A 22988-nucleotide genomic window follows, 5' to 3' on the forward strand; every position below is an offset into this window, starting at 1 on the left:
TTATCCTTTAAGAATATTTAACCCTCCTGTTGTCCTCATTTACGTGCACCAAAAATGACTGTTTCCTTGTCTGAAAAAAAAACCCCCAAAAAGAGAAAAATTCCACCAAATTTCTGAAAATTTGCAAAACCTTCAGAAAGAATAATTCCTGAAAAGTTTCCCTTAAAAGTTTTATTTTGCAAAAATCCCCCAAATTTGGTAAGAAAATTCTTGTAAATATTTTCAAAAAATGAGTAAAAATCTTCCAAAAAATCCTAAAAATATCTAAAGTGATTACTTATATATCAGTATCAGTTAGCTTAGCATAAAGAGTGAAAATAGGTTAAACAACTAGCCTGTTTGTGTCCAAAAGTAATAAAATCCACCTACCAATACCTCTAAAGCTCACTAATTTACACATTATATTGTTTTTCTTTCTTAAATAATCCATATAAAAACCAGTTACATTACAGGCTGTCAAATTTCAGCTTCCTATCTACCATGCAGTATTTCTCACTGCTTCCTACCATCAGCAATAGAAATCAGCATCAGATGTCACCAGTGACATGTATGTAATGTTGCTGGTGTTTGAGGACTATCTGCTAACAGGTCAGACACCTGAACTGTTCTGAATACTGCAGACCACCTGCCTGGACGTGACGCCGGACGGCTGCACGGTTCACAGAACTGAATCACCAAGTCATTACCTCAGTTATGTTTAACCGTTCTACCATGATGACCAGGTGACTCACGTAATTGTTAGAAGGAATGTTCGTATTTGAAATGGCACCACAGAATACAGAACATGATCAGAGGCTCCAGTAATATGAGAATGAAGGATACTAAAGGATACTAAAAGCAGTAATTAGAAAGCAGTGGGAGCACTCAGGAAAATTGTTTTCTTTACATTACAGTAGCAGTTCATGAGAAAAAAGCAGATATGTTCATTCAAAAGTCCATCCCTGAATCCACATCTGCCTAATCTTCCACAATATTTTATCAAATCCGTTCCTAAAATATCCTGCTCACCAGGATTTTAAGTACCTCTGAGATCAGAGAAATAAAATGGTAACAGGGCAGAACATGTGCCTCAACAATGGGAGGGTCCTAAAGGGAAAAATTTGCTTTGGTTTCCAATTTTTTTCTCTAAATGCAGCTAATTAAGCATATTGAAGGCTGATGTTGAAGCACCGATGAGAACTTTGAGTCATATTTCCCCCAAAAATGAAAGTCAAGATACTAAAAAGAAAGAAAGGCAACTAACATCTTTAGAATGGTTTAAGTTATTATCAGCAGCTATTTAGTTTGAGACATTTTCCAAAAGGATATTTTCCTGATCTCCTTGCTGATGCTCGTACTCACCTGTACTCTCTTGTGTTCCAGTTTGGATTCCTTCCTGCTCACCTGTCCTGCTGGGATCCACCACCACCACCACCACCACCACGGCCCCAGTCTAGACGCCACCACTGCAGCACCTGTCTGAAAAACACGCCACCTCTCCTGCCCAGTCCTCCCATCACCTGTTCCCCACCTTGGACAGTTAAGTTCCCTACCTGCTCTCTGAGCCAGTTCAGTTTTATGTATTCCCGGTTTCTAGTCAGACTAGTTATTTCTCATGTTTTCCAGCATCCTGGTAGCGTTAGCCCTGTGCCTAGAGTATTTGTGTTACCCTGTATGTGTTCTGTGATTCATTCTCCTGATGCGGAAGCACCAAGTTTGGGTTAATTCTGCTCAAACAATAATTCTTGTGTGTAGAATTTAAATCTCATTACCCTCTGGTCCTTTAGAGGGCCCTGTTAAGCGTTAACACCAAGCATCCTACCGTTTTGCCTTGTTACCTCTCATACATCACATCCTGCTGTATTGTTGTGTACTTTTGTAAAAATTGTCAACTTTTATGCCAGTATGCTGTTTCTCTGTTGATATGCATCTGAGTCTCCTGAAAAGACAGGGTGACATGTAAGAGAGTCATGGGATGTGGGATACTATAAAGTAAAGCTAAAAGGTTCTTTGGTCTGAAGAGACCATTAGACTAGAGTCAAAGTTACACCAAACCCTGCACATCATCCCCACTGTGAAGCATGGTGGTGGCAGCATCATGACGTGTGGCAGCACATTAATGTGTGTAACAAACTAAACGGCTAAATATACTTCATTCAAAACCACTACTTCATTGTGCTGTTAGAGGAAGGAGCCAGGAGATCCCAGACATCAGGATCCAAATCACATATTTCAGTCTAAACCAAACTGACAGACCAGCGTTCTCATTCCACACTGTCAATGTGGCAAAACAATTTACAGCCATGTCTCAAGGAACTCATTTCCTTCCTGTGTTTCCATCAGAGGAACCAGGATCTAAATCACTCTACAGGGAGATTGTTTCACTCCCGCTGAGAAAGTTTGTACTCGGAGGGTTTTGAAAGTTCAGAAACCTTTGTGTCAGGCTTGCAGCGCTATAAACTTTATATTAAAAAAACCTGCAGCTGCAAACACGTTTATTTAGCTTTTTTTCACACACACTTCAACATGGAGCTCCAGAAGAAATCCATCGTCCAGGACTTGTTAAACGTTTCTGCAGAGAGGACAGCTACAATGAGAAGGCCTTAAAACTTCATGAAGTTATTGAGCAGATAAAATAATGCTGTCACATTCTGAAGCTGAATAATTTGCTTATTCTTTAGACTGTGGTGAAAATGCAGAAGATGAAGAGCAGCCCTGCAATCTCCCAGACGGTGTCTGAAGTGGATTTTTGATTACAGCTTTAGATGGTATCATCAGATCCAAGAGCAGATTCAAGTTTGGACCTTAAAGCGAGAATCAATGACATGTTTAATGTCAGGGAGCATTCTTAATAAAAAGCCTTTATCTGAGTGTCTCTCTGAGCAGCTCTCTCGGGCACCGTATCGATGCCACTTAGTGTTCGTCAATATGTACCAGGAAAGCTGCCTTCTGCTCCTACTTTGAACTGCAGCCACTTTCAGCAGCTACTTGACAATAAAACCTCAGAGATCTCTGGGGACAGATTAGACCATTATCACTGCTGGGTTTCATATCTGCACTGCTGCACTCAGCTACGACACACTGCTTTGTATATTAGTCAGCAGGAGGTCACTTAGAATGAAGTGCAGGTCATTTAACCAGAAAAGTGTCTGACTATTCAATGTACGAGTTGTCGTACATTGAATAGTCTCAGCTGTATTTGTCTCAGCAGAATAAGTTGTGAAAGATGAGCAACATGTGATTCGAGTTCAAGTGACATTAACTTACATCAGTGTTCTGCAGCTTTTGTTGGTTGTTAATTGATGTTACGCAAGAATCCTTGACTCTTCTGCATCATCAAAAAAAGAAATCTTGAAAGAAATTTGTTTCGAAACACAAGATAAGTTGCTATTTACCATATTTTCCCTTGTCTTGGCTATCAGTCTTTCTTTTTGTTTCTCATTGCTTTTGCTTTTTACAGTCTGTGCAAACATGAAGCTGAACTTGAATCCTGTTAACGACCAAGGGAGCAGTTGTTGCGAAGCTAAATAGCAGACATCACTCTGGCTGTCACCTCTTTCTCCAGGGATAAGCAAAGACAACACACCTGGAGTGAACATGCTTTCTCTAATGCATTTAAGGTTAATTGTGAGCTACTTTCCCCCCGTGTCCTGAAAACTCTGTTCCTTTGGAAGAAGTGGGAGAGTGAAGAAAAGAATGTAAAGTAACAACTGAAACATGCTACAAATTTAGGTTGTATCATCACCGACAGATATTGATGACAGTTGCCGCATTTCTGCTTGAAATTTGCTGCAATTTTTCTGATATAATTGGTTTTAAATTTGAAATTTAAGGTAAACGAAAGTCAGCTTTTCATCTGAAGAAATGTTGGCATCTGAAATGACAGATTTTATTCGCTGTGAGAGAGATTTACAGACAGATTTTTTTTTGTTTAGAAATGAGAACCCTGCATAAGGGTTTTTAAAATACACGTTGGCTATCGATTGGACTTCATTGTACTGAGATAAAAACTACGTCATTACCTTCAGGCTTCAAGATAAATTATCATGTGTTTAATGCTATATAATGCAAATTTGACTGGAGTTTAAACCAGATTAAGAGCAGATCAGAGCTGCTTTACATAGACGTATACTTTGCCATGGGGTGAATGTTTAAGGCCTGTACAGGTAATTTTTCAAACATCACATTTAACCCCCCCAAAATAAAGTAGCTCATTAATGAAAATCTAGTCAGCTGAGCACGCTTTTGTTAAAGTGCCATAACCTGCAGTTCCTCAACTGTCCACTTGAGACTGGCAAAAAAAGTGAGTCAGTCTTTTGTCAGGTCAGGTCGTGTTACCTGCTACTGGTACAATGTAACCCAGTACAACCTGCTGCATTGAAAATGAGTAGATGGTTTACCCAGGACTCAGTCTCCAAACGGCGTATGAACTCAACAGTCACCGACCAACCATCAGACATGGAATGAGGTCTCAGGTATATGTTAAGCTTAAAGTTGTCATTCCAACTCAACGGCAGCCCATGTACCAGCAGGACGTTGCAGACCTACTGGCCGAGCCTCTTCTCTGATTAAGATGTACTGCAGGCGAGAGAAGCACTGGATAAGTACAAGGACAACCCAAATTGCTTTAAACATCCTGGCTTGAAGATCAGAACATCTCAACTGTCTCTGGTGATTTGGGCACATACACAGAATGCCTAAATCCCGCCTGCCTTGACAGATCCTTCACAGTGTTCTGGAAGAGGGTCGAGGCCCGTTGGGAGACCTTGTCTCAGGTACAGGGACGTTCTGAAGAGGGACCTTAAAGACTTCAACATGGAGCCTTCATCATGGACGTCCACCTGCACTGACCGAGCAGTTTGGTGCTCCAAACTACACAAGGGAGACAAAAATGACAAAACAGCAAATCTAGACAAACTGAGGAGATGGTGGAGACGCCTGTCTACCACTATCTATGAAACCTAGCTGATCTTCTTCTGCACAGTCGGCAACGACTGAAGCTGACCTGAACTGAAGAAATTATGGGTGTTGTTGCTTTGGGTGACAGGTAGTTGTCAACATAGGGCCATTTATGGTCCATAGACATTTGCATGGACTGCCTCAGCTCCATTTACTCTCCAGCTTTTTGCTAATTTTTGGATTAGCTGGGAGTTAGGAGGAGTCAGTAAAAGCCAAGATGGCAATAAGTAAATGCACCACACTAAACTCAAAAACCATTGTTCAGGAAACATGTAGCGATGTCACGGATGGTTAGTCCATCCTAAATACATCGTATGGTTACAGCAGATTATGACAGTGTATGGAAAAGATGGAAAATGGCCATTGTGATGTATTTTAGTCTTTTAAGACCAGACGTAGCAGAAGATATGACTGAGAACTTAGCAAAAAATCAATCACAAGGCACCTCTTTTCTGAAATATTAACCTGCTTCATTGCTGACATTCATTGTTATTGGGATCATAATTTACAAAATGAGCATCCTGCTGTGTTGAAGGAGATTCCAAACTACCAACTGAGACCATAAACTCATAAGGAAAATGTTTACTGAGGTAGCAGATCAAGTGAGAAGTCAGGGCATTTTCTCAGACTTCTATACAATCAAATTCTTTGTGAAACCAGAGGAGTCGCCCCCTGCAGGCTGTTAGAGAGAGTGCAGGTCACTCCATCGGCTTAACTTTTCCAACCCAAAGACTATGTTGTTACACTTTCAACCTTATGTGTTTTGGGTTTGGATAAGCTTAGAAAAGACAAGACATTCCAGACTTTCTAGATATTGAATAGCATTCTTACACCAGAGATCCATCCATAGCTGGACAGCCCTGTGAGGCCTAGACAGATCTTTCAACAATAGTTTTTTTTACTTCATTTCCGTACATTTATACAAACCGCATGTTTTGTGATGCTTTCAATTCCAGCTGGCTCCTGACTCCAGCTGTACGTCTTCACCATGTCCTCTATTTCAGTATAGACGCTCCGCCTTATTTGAAATAACATATAACAAAAGAAAGACACATTGCAAATGAGCTGTAGCTGGTCAGAATTGAAATGTGTGCAGAGGTCCAGAATTGGCAGTGACACCAACTGCAGATCCAATCAGCTTTTATTTGTCTCATCAGGCTCATCTCACCTCCCTCTTCTTCACGCCTGACCTCATTCAGCGTTCTGTCTCTCTCTGTTTGTGTGTCAGTCGAAACAGCAAATATCCAAACCCAAATGAGGAAGATGCAGGAAGCCAAGCAAGACATCAGCACAGACTTGAACAAAAAGGGGAAGAATTTTTACAATGGAACCGACGCCTGTAATTTCGGAGCTTCATGCCCTGAGAATTCCGTATGAGCAAAGCTTCTCATCACGCTAACATCTGTCTGCTTTTCTTTTCTTTTTGGATACAAGAACAGTTAAAGCCACACATTTTTATTGTCAAAATGGAAATCTAGTTGAGACACAGTGTTCCCATCTACTACAGCTCATTGTCAGACATGAAGCAGCTCAGGTAATGGAGTCGTCCATTAATCAGGTCAAACTGCTCCTCGGGTACATCTCCATGAAATTAAGTTTTTTAAAAAAGTGCTTTCTGCAGAAATACTCATGTCAGGCATGATAAATAAAGCATTGGTTGGAGCATGCATTCATGAAAAAGGTTGTCGTGGTTTCATTGAGGGTAATAACTGAGTATTGAGTGAATCTAAGAACTTTCCATTCCTGTTGTTCTTTAGTGCTGTTAAAGCAGCAGTGCAGTGGCGTCTTACTAGGCGAGGATACTGTGGCTTCACTGCTTTTACCTTTGGTTTAATTACATTATTCTTACAAGCTTAACCACTTACACTGCTTGAAAGGGGGAACAGATCTTTAGGCTAAAATCAAGGAACAAAAGTCTCTTGTGTTCAGTAAATACCACTGATTACATAAAAGCCTGCAGCTTTGCTCTGCAAGATGTGGACTGATATGTTTGGCTTTTTTTTTTTTTAAGCAATTCATGCCCAGAGGTTGGATCATATCATGTAACATATTAGCACTGCTCTGTGTCAAGGTGACCTAATGGAAAATATACCAAATAAGCTCACTAGAGCAGAATACAGAGTCCTGCTCACCAAATTCCTCACACAACTAAACTGCATTTCTTGATTTTTTAGGTAAACGTGTTTTCTTCCAGATTACATTTGTTTGTTTGTTGTTTATTTGATTACTGTCGCTCCTTTTCAGCCAACCAATTACATATTCTCGTCACCCTGGCAACACAGAAAATGGAAGGGAAGCTTCAAATTATTTCTATTATTTCTAATGGGGTGCCCCGGTAGCTCAACAGGTTGCACAGGCGACCCATAAACAGGGGCTTTAGTCGCCGTGGCAGCGGGTTTGAATTCAGTCCATGGCCCTTTGCTGCAATTCCTTCCCCCAGTCTTCTCCCCACTTTCCTGTCTTTCTTTCTCCACTGTCCTATATAATAAAACCTAAAAGGCCAAAAAAATTCAAACCATGTTGTTATCCTTGACCTAACCCAAATAGTTTGGGTGCCTAAAGTTAATCGCACACGAGTGAAAACAAGTCTGAGACTAATGTTCCAACACAGGACACGAACCTCAGTCTCTTGGGTGGAAGTCCTGCGTCAGACTTAAGCCCCCTCAAGCCTCGATTATACTCACTTTTTGATCACAAGAACAGTCGTGGACACCAGGAACACGTACTTGTTGCTATTGGAAGACTCCATTCCATACATGGGCAAATGGTTGCATTGTTGACCTTGTAAAGTCGTACTCAGAGGACATATTTAGTTTCTGACACACTTTGGAGATGATGAAATTTATGTCTCATCGGTGAATTCTTATTTAATCGTGGATGTGGAAAGTATAACACTGGCCTGAGCCTTGACTATATTCCCCTGTGGATGTGGAAGCCTGTGGACACTACAGTTGCGTAGTTGCTGTTATTATCCTACTTTCATATGTCTGGAGAGATTTCCGCACAAACTCTTGAGGACTTGAGCGAATTATGAAATTTACATGAAGTGAACCCGAGCACCTTTGTGTACTAAACATATTACTGTGACCTAATTAAAGCCATCGTGGACTTTACTAGTGTGCAGTTACAGTACAGTAGTGTGTACACACAGAATACATAGAGGAATAAGTAGATAGTGCATGTATGGAATGAAGTCCTCCCAGCAGACTCCAAGTGGACTAGAAAATACTATAACCACTGCCTGTATATAGTGTCTGCAGCTGTCTTAAGGCTTAAGGTGGACTCCTTCAACAAATACTCTGAACATCTGGGCAGAAATATCTTTCAAAACTTAATGAGAATGTAGTTCAGTTGTATATAAATGTATTTTTTCAATTCAATTCAATTTAGTTTTATTTATATAGCGCCAATTACAGGTCAAATTGTCTCAAGATGCTTGACAGAACCCATATGCCTGAACCCCTAGAGCAGCCCTAAGGCAACAGTGGAAAGAAAAAACTCCCTTTTAACGATGAGACAGAGTGTATACCCCAAAATGTACACTGCCTGTCCAAAAAAAAGTCGCCACCTGGATTTAACTGAGCAAACAGATAAGATCCTTCCATTGGATAATTACTGCAGTGATGAATACGTTTCAGCTGCCACAACTTATTTAACTCTAGCTGATACAGTGAGGAGCTTCTCATTGCTTAAACAACCATGTTGGAAGACATATCCTGTGGTCATGGAAATTATGTTACTCTGTCTCAGAAGAGTCAAATTATTGGCCTGCATCAAGCAAAGAAAACAACTGAGGAGATGAAACTTCTAAAATCAGGTAAAGAACCGTCCAATGCATTATTAAAACCTGAAGGATAGTGGAGAACCATCATCTTCAAGGAAAATGTGGTCGGAAAAAACTCTTACATGATCATAGGAAATCAACAGTAGAACTCGTGGCTACATTGAATAGTGAAAATAAGAACATTCCACATGCGCAATGTGAAGGGAACTCAAAGGATTGGGACTAATGTGAGGCAAATCAGAAAAATGGCTTCAGCTTTCTAGGTAGGATAAAGATTAGACTCTGGATCAATGGAAGAAGGTCATGTGGTCTGATGAGTTCAGATTTACCCTGTTCCAGAGTGATGGGGGCATCAGGGTAAGAAGAGAGGAGGATGAAGTGATGAACTCATCATGGCTAGTGTCTACCAGCCTGTGGGGGTTAGAGTTATGATCTGGGGTTGGTCAGGTTCACCAACGTTATGTTCCCAAAGAATGAGGTCAGCTGATACCTGAAGACCAGGTCTTTCCATCAGTGGAGTTTTTCTTCCCTGATGACATGGACATGTTCCAAGATGACAATACCAGGATTCATAGGCTCACATTGAGAATGAGTGGATCAGGGAGCATGAGATGGATTGTCCTCCACAGAGTCCAGACCTCAGCCCCATTGAGAATCTTTGGGATGTTCTGGAGAAGACTTTGAGCAGTGGTCCGACTCTCCCATCATCAATATAAGATCTTGGTGGAAAATGAATGCATCTCTGGACAGAAATAAATGCTGTGACATTGCAGAAGCTTATCGACATGATGCCACAGTAATGAGTGCTGTACTCAAAGCTAAAGGCAGTCTAACAATATATTAGAGTGTGGGACTTTATTTTTTTGGATGGTCAGTGTATATGACAAACTTGAATATTGTGAATATTATCAAGCATAACATTATTAAAAACTGAAAAAAGTCATCCAATTAATGCCACTTTATTAAACATATAGGTATAATGTATTTATTTAATTTAATGAATCTTACAACTAAATTTTGCGTTGGGCTGGACATTAGAATAAACAAATTTGCATTTGAGGTTAACTAAAATTGAAAGTTGGTTCGGTGATTAAATATATACCAGTTTATGAGTTTTTTAATCTATATGTCTACACAACTTCATTTAATTGTTACAAATTCCTCAAATTTCACCATTTTGTGTACATCTCAGGGACTGTTGCTGTTATTTTTTTCCATCCAATCCTCCCTGCTCAGAAACGTAGCCCTGAACCTATAGACATATTAGAAGCTTATACTATAATGTTAAGTCATAGATGCTGGTTTTCAGGTTATATATCAGCAAGAACAGCCCAGAAGCACTTGCTGCATATCGCATTAATTTGCTCCATATGTTACAGGTCTCTGCTGAGATTCCGTCTCCGGAGCGGCACCACTACAGGTAATGAATACTGGTAGTAAACCTGACTGCATGTTTTCCTCCACTACATAATTAGATTGCTCGATCATTTGCTGCAGAACCTCGCTGGGAGCTCAGAGAGAGAGAGTTATGTCAGTGTAGGTGTGTGCATTGAGTGTTTCTGAATGCATGTGCAAGTCATTTTTCAATACTGTACGTGCAGAATTTAAACCTATGTGTTCAATATGAAACAATATTAATCCTTCTGAAACGCTGGCTTGGTAAATGCAGCTTAAGTCCACTAAAGAGTATCATGATGTGCATTGAATTTTTTGTCAGAGCAGATATATGTTGCTAATTTTCTTCTTTTATCATGACTTGGGATCGCTTCCATGAAAAAAAAAATGTTGCTTTTGTTTTTGCTAATTGCCCTCAGAGCTGGTGTAGTTTTCTCCACCAGAGAGAGGCTAAATGAACAAGTAATTACATGCATTTTTCTTTTTCAACCTCGCGGAGCTTTAGTTTGTATGATCTGCCTGATAATCAGCCTCATCGCTACCAAATATTAAAGTAAAAGTTCAACCCAGAGGACAGACAATAAAAAACAGCACGGCAATTTATTGTCAAACGGCCAAATCAGGTACAGAAAAATGTGACATGACATTAACAAATCATCATTGAAGAAAATGTAAAACAATGAAACAAATTTTCCAAAGTTTTTTCAAGATTTGTGTGTATAGAAAGCTACAAAACCTAAGTTGGATTAACCCTTGTATTGTCCTGTGGGTCAAAATTGACCCGTTTTAAAGTTTGAAAATGTGGAAAAAAAATATTATTATAATATCTATTTTTTTTTTCAACTGATTATTCTTATGGCTCTTTGCTGTAAAATGAAAATTGATTGATTATATACCTTGCAATTGATGAGTACTCTAAAGAAAATGATGTAATTTACTTTATTTTACTTGTTTGCAGTCACTCTGAATGTTTGACTTAAAAAGTGGTCAAATCTGCAGCAGGACTCTTGTGCTGAAACACCTGTTTCTGTGCTTTTCTATAAAGCTTTAAAGCCACCTAGTTGTAGGAAAAATATGAAGTCATAAGTCATGCAGCGGCCTTTATACTTTTCCAGTGATATATTTATATTTTTAATGTGTTTACTAAAGCATAAGATTGAATTCACTTCATTTGTGTTGGTTTGTGCTGTTTAAAAGTCACTAAGTTAACATATGAACATCAGAGGATATAAAAGGGATGTAATATCTTCAGTAACTTCGTGTTTATAATCGATACTAATAAAAACTGGTAGCAGACAAACAGCAGAAAGTCCAGACAAAAGTCCAGGAAAGTGTTCTGGCATAAAACCTCCCCCATAAACCAGCGGATTGTCATTTTTATACGGCTTAAACAAACAAGATGCAATGAGGTCGTTTATTAGTGAGCTTCAGCGGCACCACGGGGGGATTTTATGATGTTTGGGCAGATCCAGGTTAACCTCCTCCTCCACCCTCCAGCACTCATCCTCTGGCTCCAGCTACAAAACACAAACTGGACAGCGGTACTAACCTCCACAAGAAGCAATAAGCGTGCTTCTGCAAACGATTAAACTGGTGCTTTCAGCTGCATATGAGGTAAAAACACACAGTGGAGTCAGCATTCTGGAGGGCAGCCCTGCAGTGTATACAGTTCACACTGATAGCTGTATATGAGGAACATCTGCTCTGCCTACTGTCGTTGTAATTACTGCTATTGACACTGAAAATCACTCTGACATTACCTGATTGATTGTATTTGCTGGGTCAATATTCACAAAAGCTCTAGAGGAGGACGGAAGTGATGTTTATTTGAAAATTAGAAGCTGTGTGGAAGTGGATGGATTGGTTCTATCAGGTAGAAATACATGCAGCTGTATCAACAGTGACCAGAGGAAGGGAGGTGGGGAAAGACCAGCGTGTGAGTGAAACAGGAAATTAACATGTTCTGCAAATAAAACACACTCTTAAGTGGCCTTTACAATGTTTAGTGAATGAAACTAACACAGTAAACTGAAGATAAGGACATTTCACTTCCCTGTTTTAATGTAAAATCGTAGCGTTTCTGCAGCTGAAGCAATAAACATACTGAGAAAAAGATATTTAAAATCAGTTAGAACATTTGAGAAGTGGAATTAGAAGCTTTGGTTGGATATTCTATATGCTCAATCATTTGTTTCTGGACATATCTCTTTTTGTAGGCGTCTAACAGTGCCTCATTTTGCTGTAGGTGATGTGTGAATTTCTGCAAAACCAATCACAGTCTTATTGAGCTGTGCTAAGCCCAGGATGCAGCAACAGTGTCCCTTCAGAATAGAGGTGGGTGATTATATTAACCCTCGTGTTGTCCTGAGGGTCAAAATGTATCAGTTTTAAAGTTTGAAAATGTGAAAAAAAAACTTCTGATGTTCACATTTTCAACATTTTTGGGAAATCTTTGAACATTTTTTGGTAGAAAAAAATAAATGTTAAAAATGTTTCTTAAGAACATTCACATAAAATCAACCAAAGTCCAGTGAATTTCGCTGGGTTTTAGTTGATTTTTATGGGAATATTCTTTAAAAAAAATAAAAAATTAGAAGTTTTACTGATGTATATGTAATCAGTTTAGATATTTTAAGGATTTTTTGGAAGATTTTTACTCATTTTTTGAAAATATTTACAATACAATATTTATTTATTTATTTTTAAAAATAAAACTTTTAAGTGAAACTTTTAAGGAATTACTGGAATTTTCTTCCTGAAGGTTTTGCAAATTTTCAGAAATTTGTGAAATTTTTTTTCTGAATTTTTGGATTTTTTTCAGACAAAGAAACTATATTTTTGGTGCCTGTAAATGAGGACAACAGGAGGGTTGATGGAACATCGTTTGCATGCGAGGAAGTGAGAACTGCCATTAAAATGGATGATTTAGTGTTTAATGTTCAGCAAAACAGAAAGAGAATATATTACTAGACATTTCATAATAGTGAACTCACAGGCAAAAAAGTATAACATAGCACTTAATGTTTTTTTAAATGATGAAATCAAACAAAATAAAATAGAATCACCCACATGAATATGACATGATTCAGTAAAAACAAATCAATAATACCAATGTAAAGCAATAATCTGTTGTACCATTAACCCACCTTTAAAGTACTGACTGTATATTATTGTGCATTTACAGCATGGAATATACAACATATATTCATAAAATATTCATAAAATGATAGCAGCATCATATAGAGGGACTGTACTTAAGCATCTTGTGCGACTAGAGAAAGGTCCCGTAGGAGGAGATCTACTGACTACTTTGATTACACCTGGTAGCTAAGAAAAAAAAAAGCCAAATTGATTGCAATAAAACTGTCACAAGGGATCATGCTGTAATGTGAGCTGTGTGGGAATAGTTTTTGTCCTTCCTTTTAATTCCCACTTCTTTCCCATTCTCAGTAATATTACCCACGTCCTTCCACTTATTTATCTTTCTCTTACCTTTGTTTTTTTAACTTTTATGATGGCTTCTGCTTGCCGGCTACCAATCTATAATAAAAGCATAGGCATTTGAGGAGTGCATCTGCACACTTTTAGACCTTTGTAGCACTGCGCCATCTGGTGGTGGATAGTATGTGTTACATCCTCCACACTTACTGTACACTAAAGAACTAACATCCATAGCTCTCATACTGCTACAGAACACATGCAGACTTCTAAAGATGAATTAAAACATGTTCTACACCTTCATAGGAAACATCACGTACACATTAGCTAGAGCCAGTCACACAAAAGAGTAAGAATATTTGACTAATCATTACAAAAACATTTATCAAACATCACATCCATCCATCCATTATCTATACACCGCTTAATCCTCACTAGGGTCATGGGGGGGCTGGAGTCTATCCCAGCTGACTCAGGTGAAGGCAGGGGACACCCTAGACAGGTCACCAGTCTGTCACAGGGCCACATACAAAGACAAACAATCACTCACACATTCACACCTACGGGCAATTTAGAGTAATCAATTAACCTCAGCATATTTTTGGACTGTGGGAGGAAGCCGGAGTACCCGGAGAAAACCCACGCATGCACAGGGAGAACATGCAAACTCCATGCAGAAAGATCCCGGGAAAGCCGGGACGTGAACCAGGGATCTTCTCGCTGCAAGGCGAAAGTGCTAACCACTACGCCACTGTGCAGCCCTCAAACATCACAAACATAATTAAAATGTATTTAGTTTGTGTCACTAATCACTTTTACATGCACACTACCAGTCAAAAGTTTGGCCACATCTTCTCATTCAATGGTTTTTAATTATTTTATACATTGTAGATTAATACTGAATATATAAAAAATATAAAAGAATACATTTGGAATTATGTTGTAAAGAAAAAATGTTAATCTTCAGTATTAATCTACAATGTAGAAAATAATAGAAATAAATAAAAAGCATTGGATGAGAAGGTGTGGCCAAACTTTTGACTGGTAGTGTACTTCTTTGGAAAGAACTACATTACCACCATTTTCTGCCCTAGATGTCTCCACCAGCCCAACCTCCTCTCTAGGTCGTGTATCACGTTGTTGAATAAGATGCCAGTCTGTGTTTACCTGTAGCTGATTAGCCAGGATGAGTTTTAATAGCACAATCCTTGTAACTTCTCTGATTAATTCCCTCAAAAGGCTTCTTTTCATCATTTTGCTATAGATAGTCCCAGACACTGAGCTACTTCTATTAAATACCTACTATATGTTACCTCTTATTATACTGTATGCAAAGTTTTCATTTTAATTGCCTTTCCAGTACAGTCAGAACCTCCATGCTCACAAAGTTCAGGTCGACAGGCCCACGATTGCTTCTGTGCAGAGACAATTCTAGTAAAGTTTCTGGCTGATCAAGAAGGCTGGTTGATGGGTGTTGACAAAACAGAGAGAGAAATGTTAAAGAATGAAGGCTTCCCTGGCACGTTCTGAAGCCCATTTTATATGAGAAGAACCAAAAAAGAAAACAACAACTGAAAGAGCAAATATTTGAGAACAAACAAGTTTATCCCATGACCAAGTATTATGGATGTAACCCAGATTTACTCACAGCAGGTACAGAGGTTATAGAAATGCCTAAGAGGAGAGGAAACAATCTGGAGTACCGATGAAATCACAATGTGAGGGATAACCTCCTTAAACAGTGTTCATTTTTGACAGTTTGGTTAATATTTGTGCAAAACTTCTGTCACTGAAATATTAAATGCTCTTCTAAGATGCATTTTACATTGAATTTTTTTGCACACAGTTACTCTTGTTTGAATTTTGAATACAATCTTTTTAATTTTTCCCCTTATGGTTTGGCTTCTGCAAAGAGGTGTTGTGACTCAATAACCTTCCACAGCTTCGCCTTCACAGCCAGGAAGCTGCAGCTGAGCTCACAGCCTGCAGCTGGATACTGTCGCAGATCAGCCTTTTGAAATGAATAAGGAGCAATAAATGACCACATTCATTTTCCCATCATCTCTCCTTTCTGTAATACCTGCAGAGGGTTTCCCTTTACTGGTCACGTATCATAACTGGACTGGACTGTTCAAATGGATCAGTAGAAATGTGAAGCATGTAACAAAGTAACACAAAAGCAATCATTGCCTCCATAAAAGGTGCTCAGGTAATAGTTTTAAATATGATTTAGCTTGATCTGTACAGGAGCGCATTCATGCAACAAACACAGCCCAATTTTGTTTTTGTCTGGAAAGTCAGTCTGTAAACATGAAACATGAATACTGTAATGCTATAATCCACCCGTCTTTGGACAAATATTCACCGCTGTGTGTTCGAGTGCAACCTTTAACAGAAGAAACGAGCAAAGTGTTTGGTAAGGTAGCAAACATTCTATAGAACTGCATAGCGAACACAGATTGCACTAAACAAACAATCATGAACCAAAAGGAGCAGAAATAGTTCTATATTTTGTGTTTCAAATACAAGCAAAAACAGTGAACAGACATATATATAAAACCACCATCTGGTTATTACAAATTGTTACAGTGATAATAACAGTCATAGATCAACTATAATATGAGCTGATGATGATGTAAGAAGACCAGAAAAACCAATTTAAGAGGGAATTAGCAGCTAAAAATAACTTCAGAGATCTAAAATATTTGTAGAATTTAGAATCAAGCATTTTTCATATATACATAGCTCTAAAACAGGAGCTCATGTCATAAAAAGGCCTGGATTTCTGATCCAATCTAATCAATTGTCCTCTGCCTGAGGCCAGTCTGTCCAGCCAACTTCAACAAATCCATTCTGACATGTTTCCTGCTGACAGGGACAAAACATAACCTCCCTCACAGAGGAGATAAAACCTCAAGTGTGAATCAAATCAAGTCCTTTATATCAGCATCTGACACGTCAGTACACCTAATGTGATATATATATATTACATCAAGACACATCAGCTTATATGAAACTACATAAATCAACATTAGAGCCCTGTTCTGTTTGTGTCTGAGGAGGCCACTTAAACCTTTACATCCACATTAAATGTCTTTTACAGAAATATACTCATGTGGAAAGACAAATAATACACACATCCTTAAAATCATTTAGCTCTGTGCAGTTTTCTTTTGTTTTTCATGAACCTACATTTAATCACACACTAAACATAGAGAGTTAAAGGTAACTGTAAATATTCTTCTTGGCCATAAAGCAGTCTCCAGGTCATGTCTGTTTCATGAACAAGGGTTTTTTTTAACCCTCCTGCTGTCTTCATTTATGGGCACCAAAAAATATTGTTTCCTTGTCTGAAAAAAAATTCCAAAAATCAGCAAAAATTTCCCCACATTTCAGAAAATTTGCAAAACCTTCAGGAAGAAAATTCCAATAATTCCTTAAAAATTTCCCTTAAAAGTTTTATTTTAAAAAAAAAAAAAAAACTAATTTGGCAAGAAAATTCTTGTAAATATTTTCAAAAATGAATGAAAAGTGTTGTGACCCACAGGACGACACGAGGGTTAAAGTGAAGTCCTGCTATGAGAGATATCCATTTTTTTTCCCCAAAGGCACACAGAAGTCATAACTAATAACATTAATGATGACAATGTTCTGTTCAAGTGTCCATGTGGATGTTGGCCAGCTTACTAGTAAAGGCAAATATGCATTATATATTGTATTATGTTATTTGTGACGTGACATTTAACCCCTATACTGTCGGTTCCCCCTCTCTGCTGTTGTATATATTCTCATTTCCAGTCACAGCAGGCAGCTCTTTTCATTAAAAACACCTGAGAGAACATTTATAATAGCAGCTAAAGATAAAAACAGTTCAACTGATAAAAGAGGAACACTGGATGACTGATTAGTGACTAACTTTAACAAGCAGCCAGATGAATTTTGGAGGGATTTACTGACAGCGAGCTCAGCACAAGGCCGAACTGCAAACAACTAGTTGTGACTCTAAAATGAAGCCATGATGACTGCTCATGTTCCAACTGTGGACAAAACCAGACCATAAATAAACACAACTTTTTATTTACTTTGTTTCTTTTATGCAGAGGCTACTACAACATACTAGAAATACTGGGACCATAAAACTTAGGCAGCTAAATGGAACACAGCTGTTTCTAATTTTTATAATTTACTCTTAATTATACCGGTGCTTTCCCTACTTTGACATATCCAAATGTCATCTCTTAAAAGGACCAGTAACAACAACAAAGCTACAAGACACCTGGCATGCTGTATGGGTGTTATAGGTGCCAGTACAGCTGAGTGTAAGAATGAACAACACCAAAATGGAATCCAGCCATTATTAATGTTATTAATTGAGTCAATTTATAATTGAGGGGCTTTTGAAGTCCATGGGATATATCTTGCATACATTTTTATTAAAAATGAAAAAAAAACTAATGTTTTTAATGTTCATTATGATCATGCCTTTACAAATTCCATAATTATTTACTATGAAAACAATCATTTATTAATAAAACATGACTGGATATCACTAAAATGTGAACTAAATAACCGTCCCAATTTAATAACAGCCACCTTCTAATTAGCTAAACAATAACAAAATTAGCTGATTCAGAAATAGTTGTGATTGTGTTCTTTTTATTAAGTTGAGAAAATCATGACAGATATTTCTTTTTTGGCAATATATCAAATTTTATATGGAAAATAAAAAATTATATCTGTGTCTGAGAAATCACTTTCAACCAATTTACCCATTCCAAAAACACCTCTCAAGGAAGTGTGTTAATTCCAGATCACATGACCTGCCCATACTGGGTTTTTTTCTGGTCATTTTCAGTCCATTTTGTGGTCATTTCAGGTCTTTTTGTGATCATTTTGTGCATTTTTGTGGTAATTTTCTGCCTTTTTTTGGCCATTTTTATTCTGTTTGTGATCATTTCAGGTGTTTTTGTGGTCATTTTGCAATTTTTTGTAGTTATTTTGTGTGTCTCTCTCATCATTTTGTGTCTTTATCTGATAATTATCTGTCTCACTGAGTCATTTTGTGTTTTTCTGTGGTCACTTTGTGTCATTTTTGTCAATTTGTGTGTTTTTGTGGTCCTATTATGTCTTTTTGTGGTTGTTTTGTGTGTCTTTGTGCTCATTTTGTTTCTTTTTTTGGTAATTTTCAGACTGTTTTGTGGGCCTTTTTGATCTGTTTGTGATCATTTTGTGCATTTTTGTCAAGTTGATTCACACATCTTCTAATCCATTAATTGACAGTAATCAGCTACTAAAAGTAATGCTTTCTTAGGCTCAACAGACCAATTAACTGACAAATACCGATATGCCCTTTTAATGCCCTTTAATTCTATATGTCAGCATGCTGAGATTTACATGTTAATGGACTTTACAGCAGCACACTGTCATCCTAAATAAACTAAGGTTTGATTGTTTCCCTTTTTGCTTGCGGTGTGTCCTCGCCCTTACAAAGTGGTGGTGGAGTGTCGCGCTGTGAGTGTGCTGCGCAGGTGGTGAGCCTGTGTGTGAGAGTGTGTGTGGATGAGGCTGTGCACAGCATGTCTGTATCTGGCAGACATCAGGTTGTACAGTAAAGGATTGACGGCAGCACTGAGGTAGAAGAGGACAGAGGACACGAGGTTGAAGTACTGAGACAGGTAGTACAAAAAGTCCAAGTGTGCATCATGGTGTGGGTGTGTGCTGTTGTGTGTGTCATAGTGGTACAGGTTGGCGTGTGTTGCACCAAATTGGTCTATGTGATTAGGCGTGTTATATTGTGAGTTTATAGAAGTAGGGGTTCTATTCTGTGTGTTATATGTGGTGGTGTCATGTGTATTAGTTTCCATGCTTAGATCCAGATTATGTGAGTTTGTGTCGCTGTTTACGTGGTATTCTGCCGTGTGTGAAATGTCAGTACCGGTGCCCAGCGAAAAAGAATATATGGTCCGACCAACATGGAAGGGCAGCCAGCACACGACAAACGCCAAGACAATCACTCCTGGAAGAGGTGAAGAAACAGCAAGAGAGTGGAGGGAAAAAACACAGAAGGAGAGCATGAGAACCAGTAACAACTAAAGATAGTGAAAGAACACATATGATACCCCTGTAATTAATCCTCCTGTTGTCCTCATTTACAGGCGCCAAAAAATACCGTTTCCTTGTCTGAAAAATATTCAAAAATTCATCCAAAAAAATTCCCCAAATTTCTGAAAATTTGCAAAGCCTTCAGCAAGAAAATTCCAATAATTCCTTCAAAGTTTTATTTTTAAAAAAATCCCCCAAATTTGGCAAGAAAATTCTTGTAAATATTTTCAAAAAACGAGTAAAAATCTTCCCAAAAAATCCTAAAAATATCTAAAATGATTACATATATATCACTAAAACTTCTAATATTTTCTTTAAGAACATTCACATAAAAATCACCCAAAATCCAGTGAATTTTTGCTGGATTTTGGTTGTTCTTAAGAAACATTTTTAACATTTGTCTGTCTGTCTGTCTATCTATCTATCTACACTCTCTTGTTGTATCTCAGGTGTGTTTGTCCTCACCCAGCATCTTGACGGTGTTTCGGTGACTCTGGTCTCTCCGGCTGCTTTTCGGGCGGAGCCACAGAGTCCGGCCAATCAGGCTGTACACCAGTCCCAGGATGCAGAGCGGCACCAGGAAGTACAGGTTGGACAGGATCATCATGGCCGACAGCAGGCCGGAGGTGACGGCGTGGTGTGTGCAGCGGCACTCCCTCCTGTCCATCTCTGCTACACCGCCTCCATCCACTCTTCCTTCCCTTCCTCCTCCTTCATCTTCTTTCTTTTTATTCTGCAGCTCTCCCTTAAATTCCATCTTTCCTTCTTCTTCACCTCCTTCTTGTTTTTCATTTGTCATTTCCCCTTCATCCCCTTGTTTCCTTTCTTTTACATCTCCTGCTTTGTCTCTGAACAGTTCCAGCTCTCCAACTCTTTCACTCCATCTCTGTGTCTCTTTTTCTCCCCACTTTATTCCGTCTAATCCTCCGTCTATCAAGGCCATGTGTTCACTTCTTTCCCCTTCACCTAACATTATTCCTCGGGGTTCTCCATCCATGCCTGTCCACCCTCCGTCTTCCCTCCACTGGCTGAGCCCGAGCTCCTCTCCCCCGACTTCTTCCACTCCGACCATAATCAACACCGGGGCAGCGCTGACAGCGGCACCCAGCCAGAGGCAGCCAATGACGGCCTTGGTTCTGCGTCGTGTCACCACCGTCTTGGCTGTTATCGGCCAGCAGACTGCCAGGTACCTCTCCAGGGAGAGGAAGGTGATATGAAGGATGGTGCAGAAGGTGCAGCACTCTGACAGGAACATGGTCAGCTTACAGACGAGGTCTCCCAAGGGCCAGGGTCTGGGCCTCCAAAGCTAGAAGAGACACCAAGAGACACAGTCATTCTGTTTAACCCTCCTGCTGTCTTCATTTACAGGCATCAAAAAATATTGTTTCCTTGTCTGAAAAAAATCCAAAAATTCAGCAAAAAAATTCCACAAATTTCTGAAAATTTGCAAAACCTTCAGGAAGAAAATTCCAATATTTCCTGAAAAGTTTCCCTTAAAAGTTTTATTTAAAAAAAAAAAAAATCCCCCAAGTTTAGCAAGAAAATTCTTGTAAATATTTTCAAAAAATAATAAAAATCTTCCAAAAAATCCTAAAAATATCTAAAATGATTCCATATATATCAGTAAAACTTCTAATATTTTTTTAAGAACATTCACATAAAAATCAACCAAAATCCACCAAATTTCGCTGGATTTTGGTTAATTTTTGTGAATGTTCTTAAGAAACATTTTTAACATTTCTATTTTTCCACCAAAAATGTTTTCCCAAAATGTTGAAAATGTGGACATCAGAAGTTTCACTGTGAAAATGTATTTTTTTCTCCACATTTTCAAACTTTAAAACAGATCAATCTGACCCACAGGACGACACAAGGGTTAATTACATTTTCTACCTTTATTTAATTAATGTTAGCGTGTGGTCAAACCAGTTCTGGCTGGAATCATGGAAAATCAAAGTCAAATCCAGTGTTTCATTCATTTCTGAACACATACACACACAACAAAAGAGAGCTTCCCTAAAAGTCTTGGTGTAGTTCACACACTGGTTAGGTTACAATATCGGCTTTGAAATGAAGAATTATTGATTTTAAGAACAAAGACATACTGTGTGTTATTCATCCACACTTCCCCATAGCGCCATAAAAATGCTAGAAGAAAGATTGTAGAGCACTCTGAGTATGACAGCCCTTGAATGTAACAAAATTTAATTTAGTTGGTTTTCCCCTGAGGCGAAGGCCGCAATAAATTGTTCAAACTACTACTAGTAAAAACCATTCTTACCAACAGGAACTAGTTGAAGAAATTTCACTCTTAGCCCCTTGAAGTTTGCTGTAGCGGGTGTTTATTGGTATTCTGGCATACGATGGGCTTACCAACACAGAGCATGAGTCTGTGAAGGTAAGCCGACCCAGAACATTTGCAGAGTCTACGTTTTCTAGAGATGGTCAGAGAGTAGGGCGGGGGGCCGTACGTAAATAAAAGGGTGGATAGTGGTTCATTTGTGTGTGGTTGCTAATCAGTATCAGAGGGTAATACAACAAAGAACAAAAGGTAGTTGAATCAAGAGGTCTGGCAGACAACAAAAGGCACAAGGAAGGTCTGACAGACAGTAACAAATAACAAAAGATAAAGTAATTGTGGATAGCTGTGGGAAATGGAATGAAGGAGTGACACTAGAAAGTATCTGTAGCAAAAGGTGTGTTATTTTCTTCATCAAGCTCAAGGTGCAATCAGTGCAGAAATTGCAGCTCAAACATCAGTATCATAATCTGATGGCCACAACATGCATTAGAAAAGGCTTCACCTTGTGTAGATGTGTGTACCTTATACAGATCCAGAGGCAGCAGCAGGAGTATCAGCAGATCACTCACAGCCATGCTGCTCAGGTACAGGTAGGTGGAGCTTCTCATGTACGGACGAAGCCAAACCACCAGAATCGTTAAGATGTTCCCCAGAAGGCCAAAGAGCATCAGTGGAATGTAAATCACAGTCACGCATACTAGGAAAAAGCAAATAAACATATACAGCGTGTTATTATCAAAGGTTATGGGTCTTAGCATTAATGTTCATTATAGTCAGGGAAACTGCATTCTGTATGGGGTGTTTATGTAGGGCTTGAATCCTTCATATTTCAATCACTTTGGTAAATTCACATCATAAATAACACTGTGGGGGTTTAACTTCAATATTTAAACTTTCATTCCTAATGTCAGCTGTATTTTTCTTTGGCAGCTTTGGAACCACGGCTGTTGCTTTAAACGTGCTATAAAAATAACAATGACTTGACTGACTACCTGCTAATGCTAAGTGAAGCCAGCAAGCTGCAACCAT

General features: G+C 38.6%; 1 protein-coding gene across 1 annotated transcript; it reads right to left on the reverse strand.

Moving 5' to 3' along the window:
• Nucleotides 1-17889: 17889 nt before the first annotated feature.
• LOC111566373 (growth hormone secretagogue receptor type 1-like) lies at nucleotides 17890-22988 on the reverse strand. The gene is made up of 5 exons (XM_055005296.1): nucleotides 22952-22988; nucleotides 22481-22656; nucleotides 20123-20963; nucleotides 19512-19571; nucleotides 17890-19268 (listed from the first exon to the last, which is right to left on the reverse strand). The coding sequence occupies exons 1-5, from the start codon at nucleotides 22986-22988 to the stop codon at nucleotides 19039-19041; spliced, it is 1344 nt and encodes a 447-aa protein (XP_054861271.1). The 3' UTR covers nucleotides 17890-19038.

Source organism: Amphiprion ocellaris, chromosome 19 (assembly GCF_022539595.1).
Source record: "Amphiprion ocellaris isolate individual 3 ecotype Okinawa chromosome 19, ASM2253959v1, whole genome shotgun sequence".
In the NCBI taxonomy this organism is placed as follows: Eukaryota; Metazoa; Chordata; class Actinopteri; family Pomacentridae; genus Amphiprion; species Amphiprion ocellaris.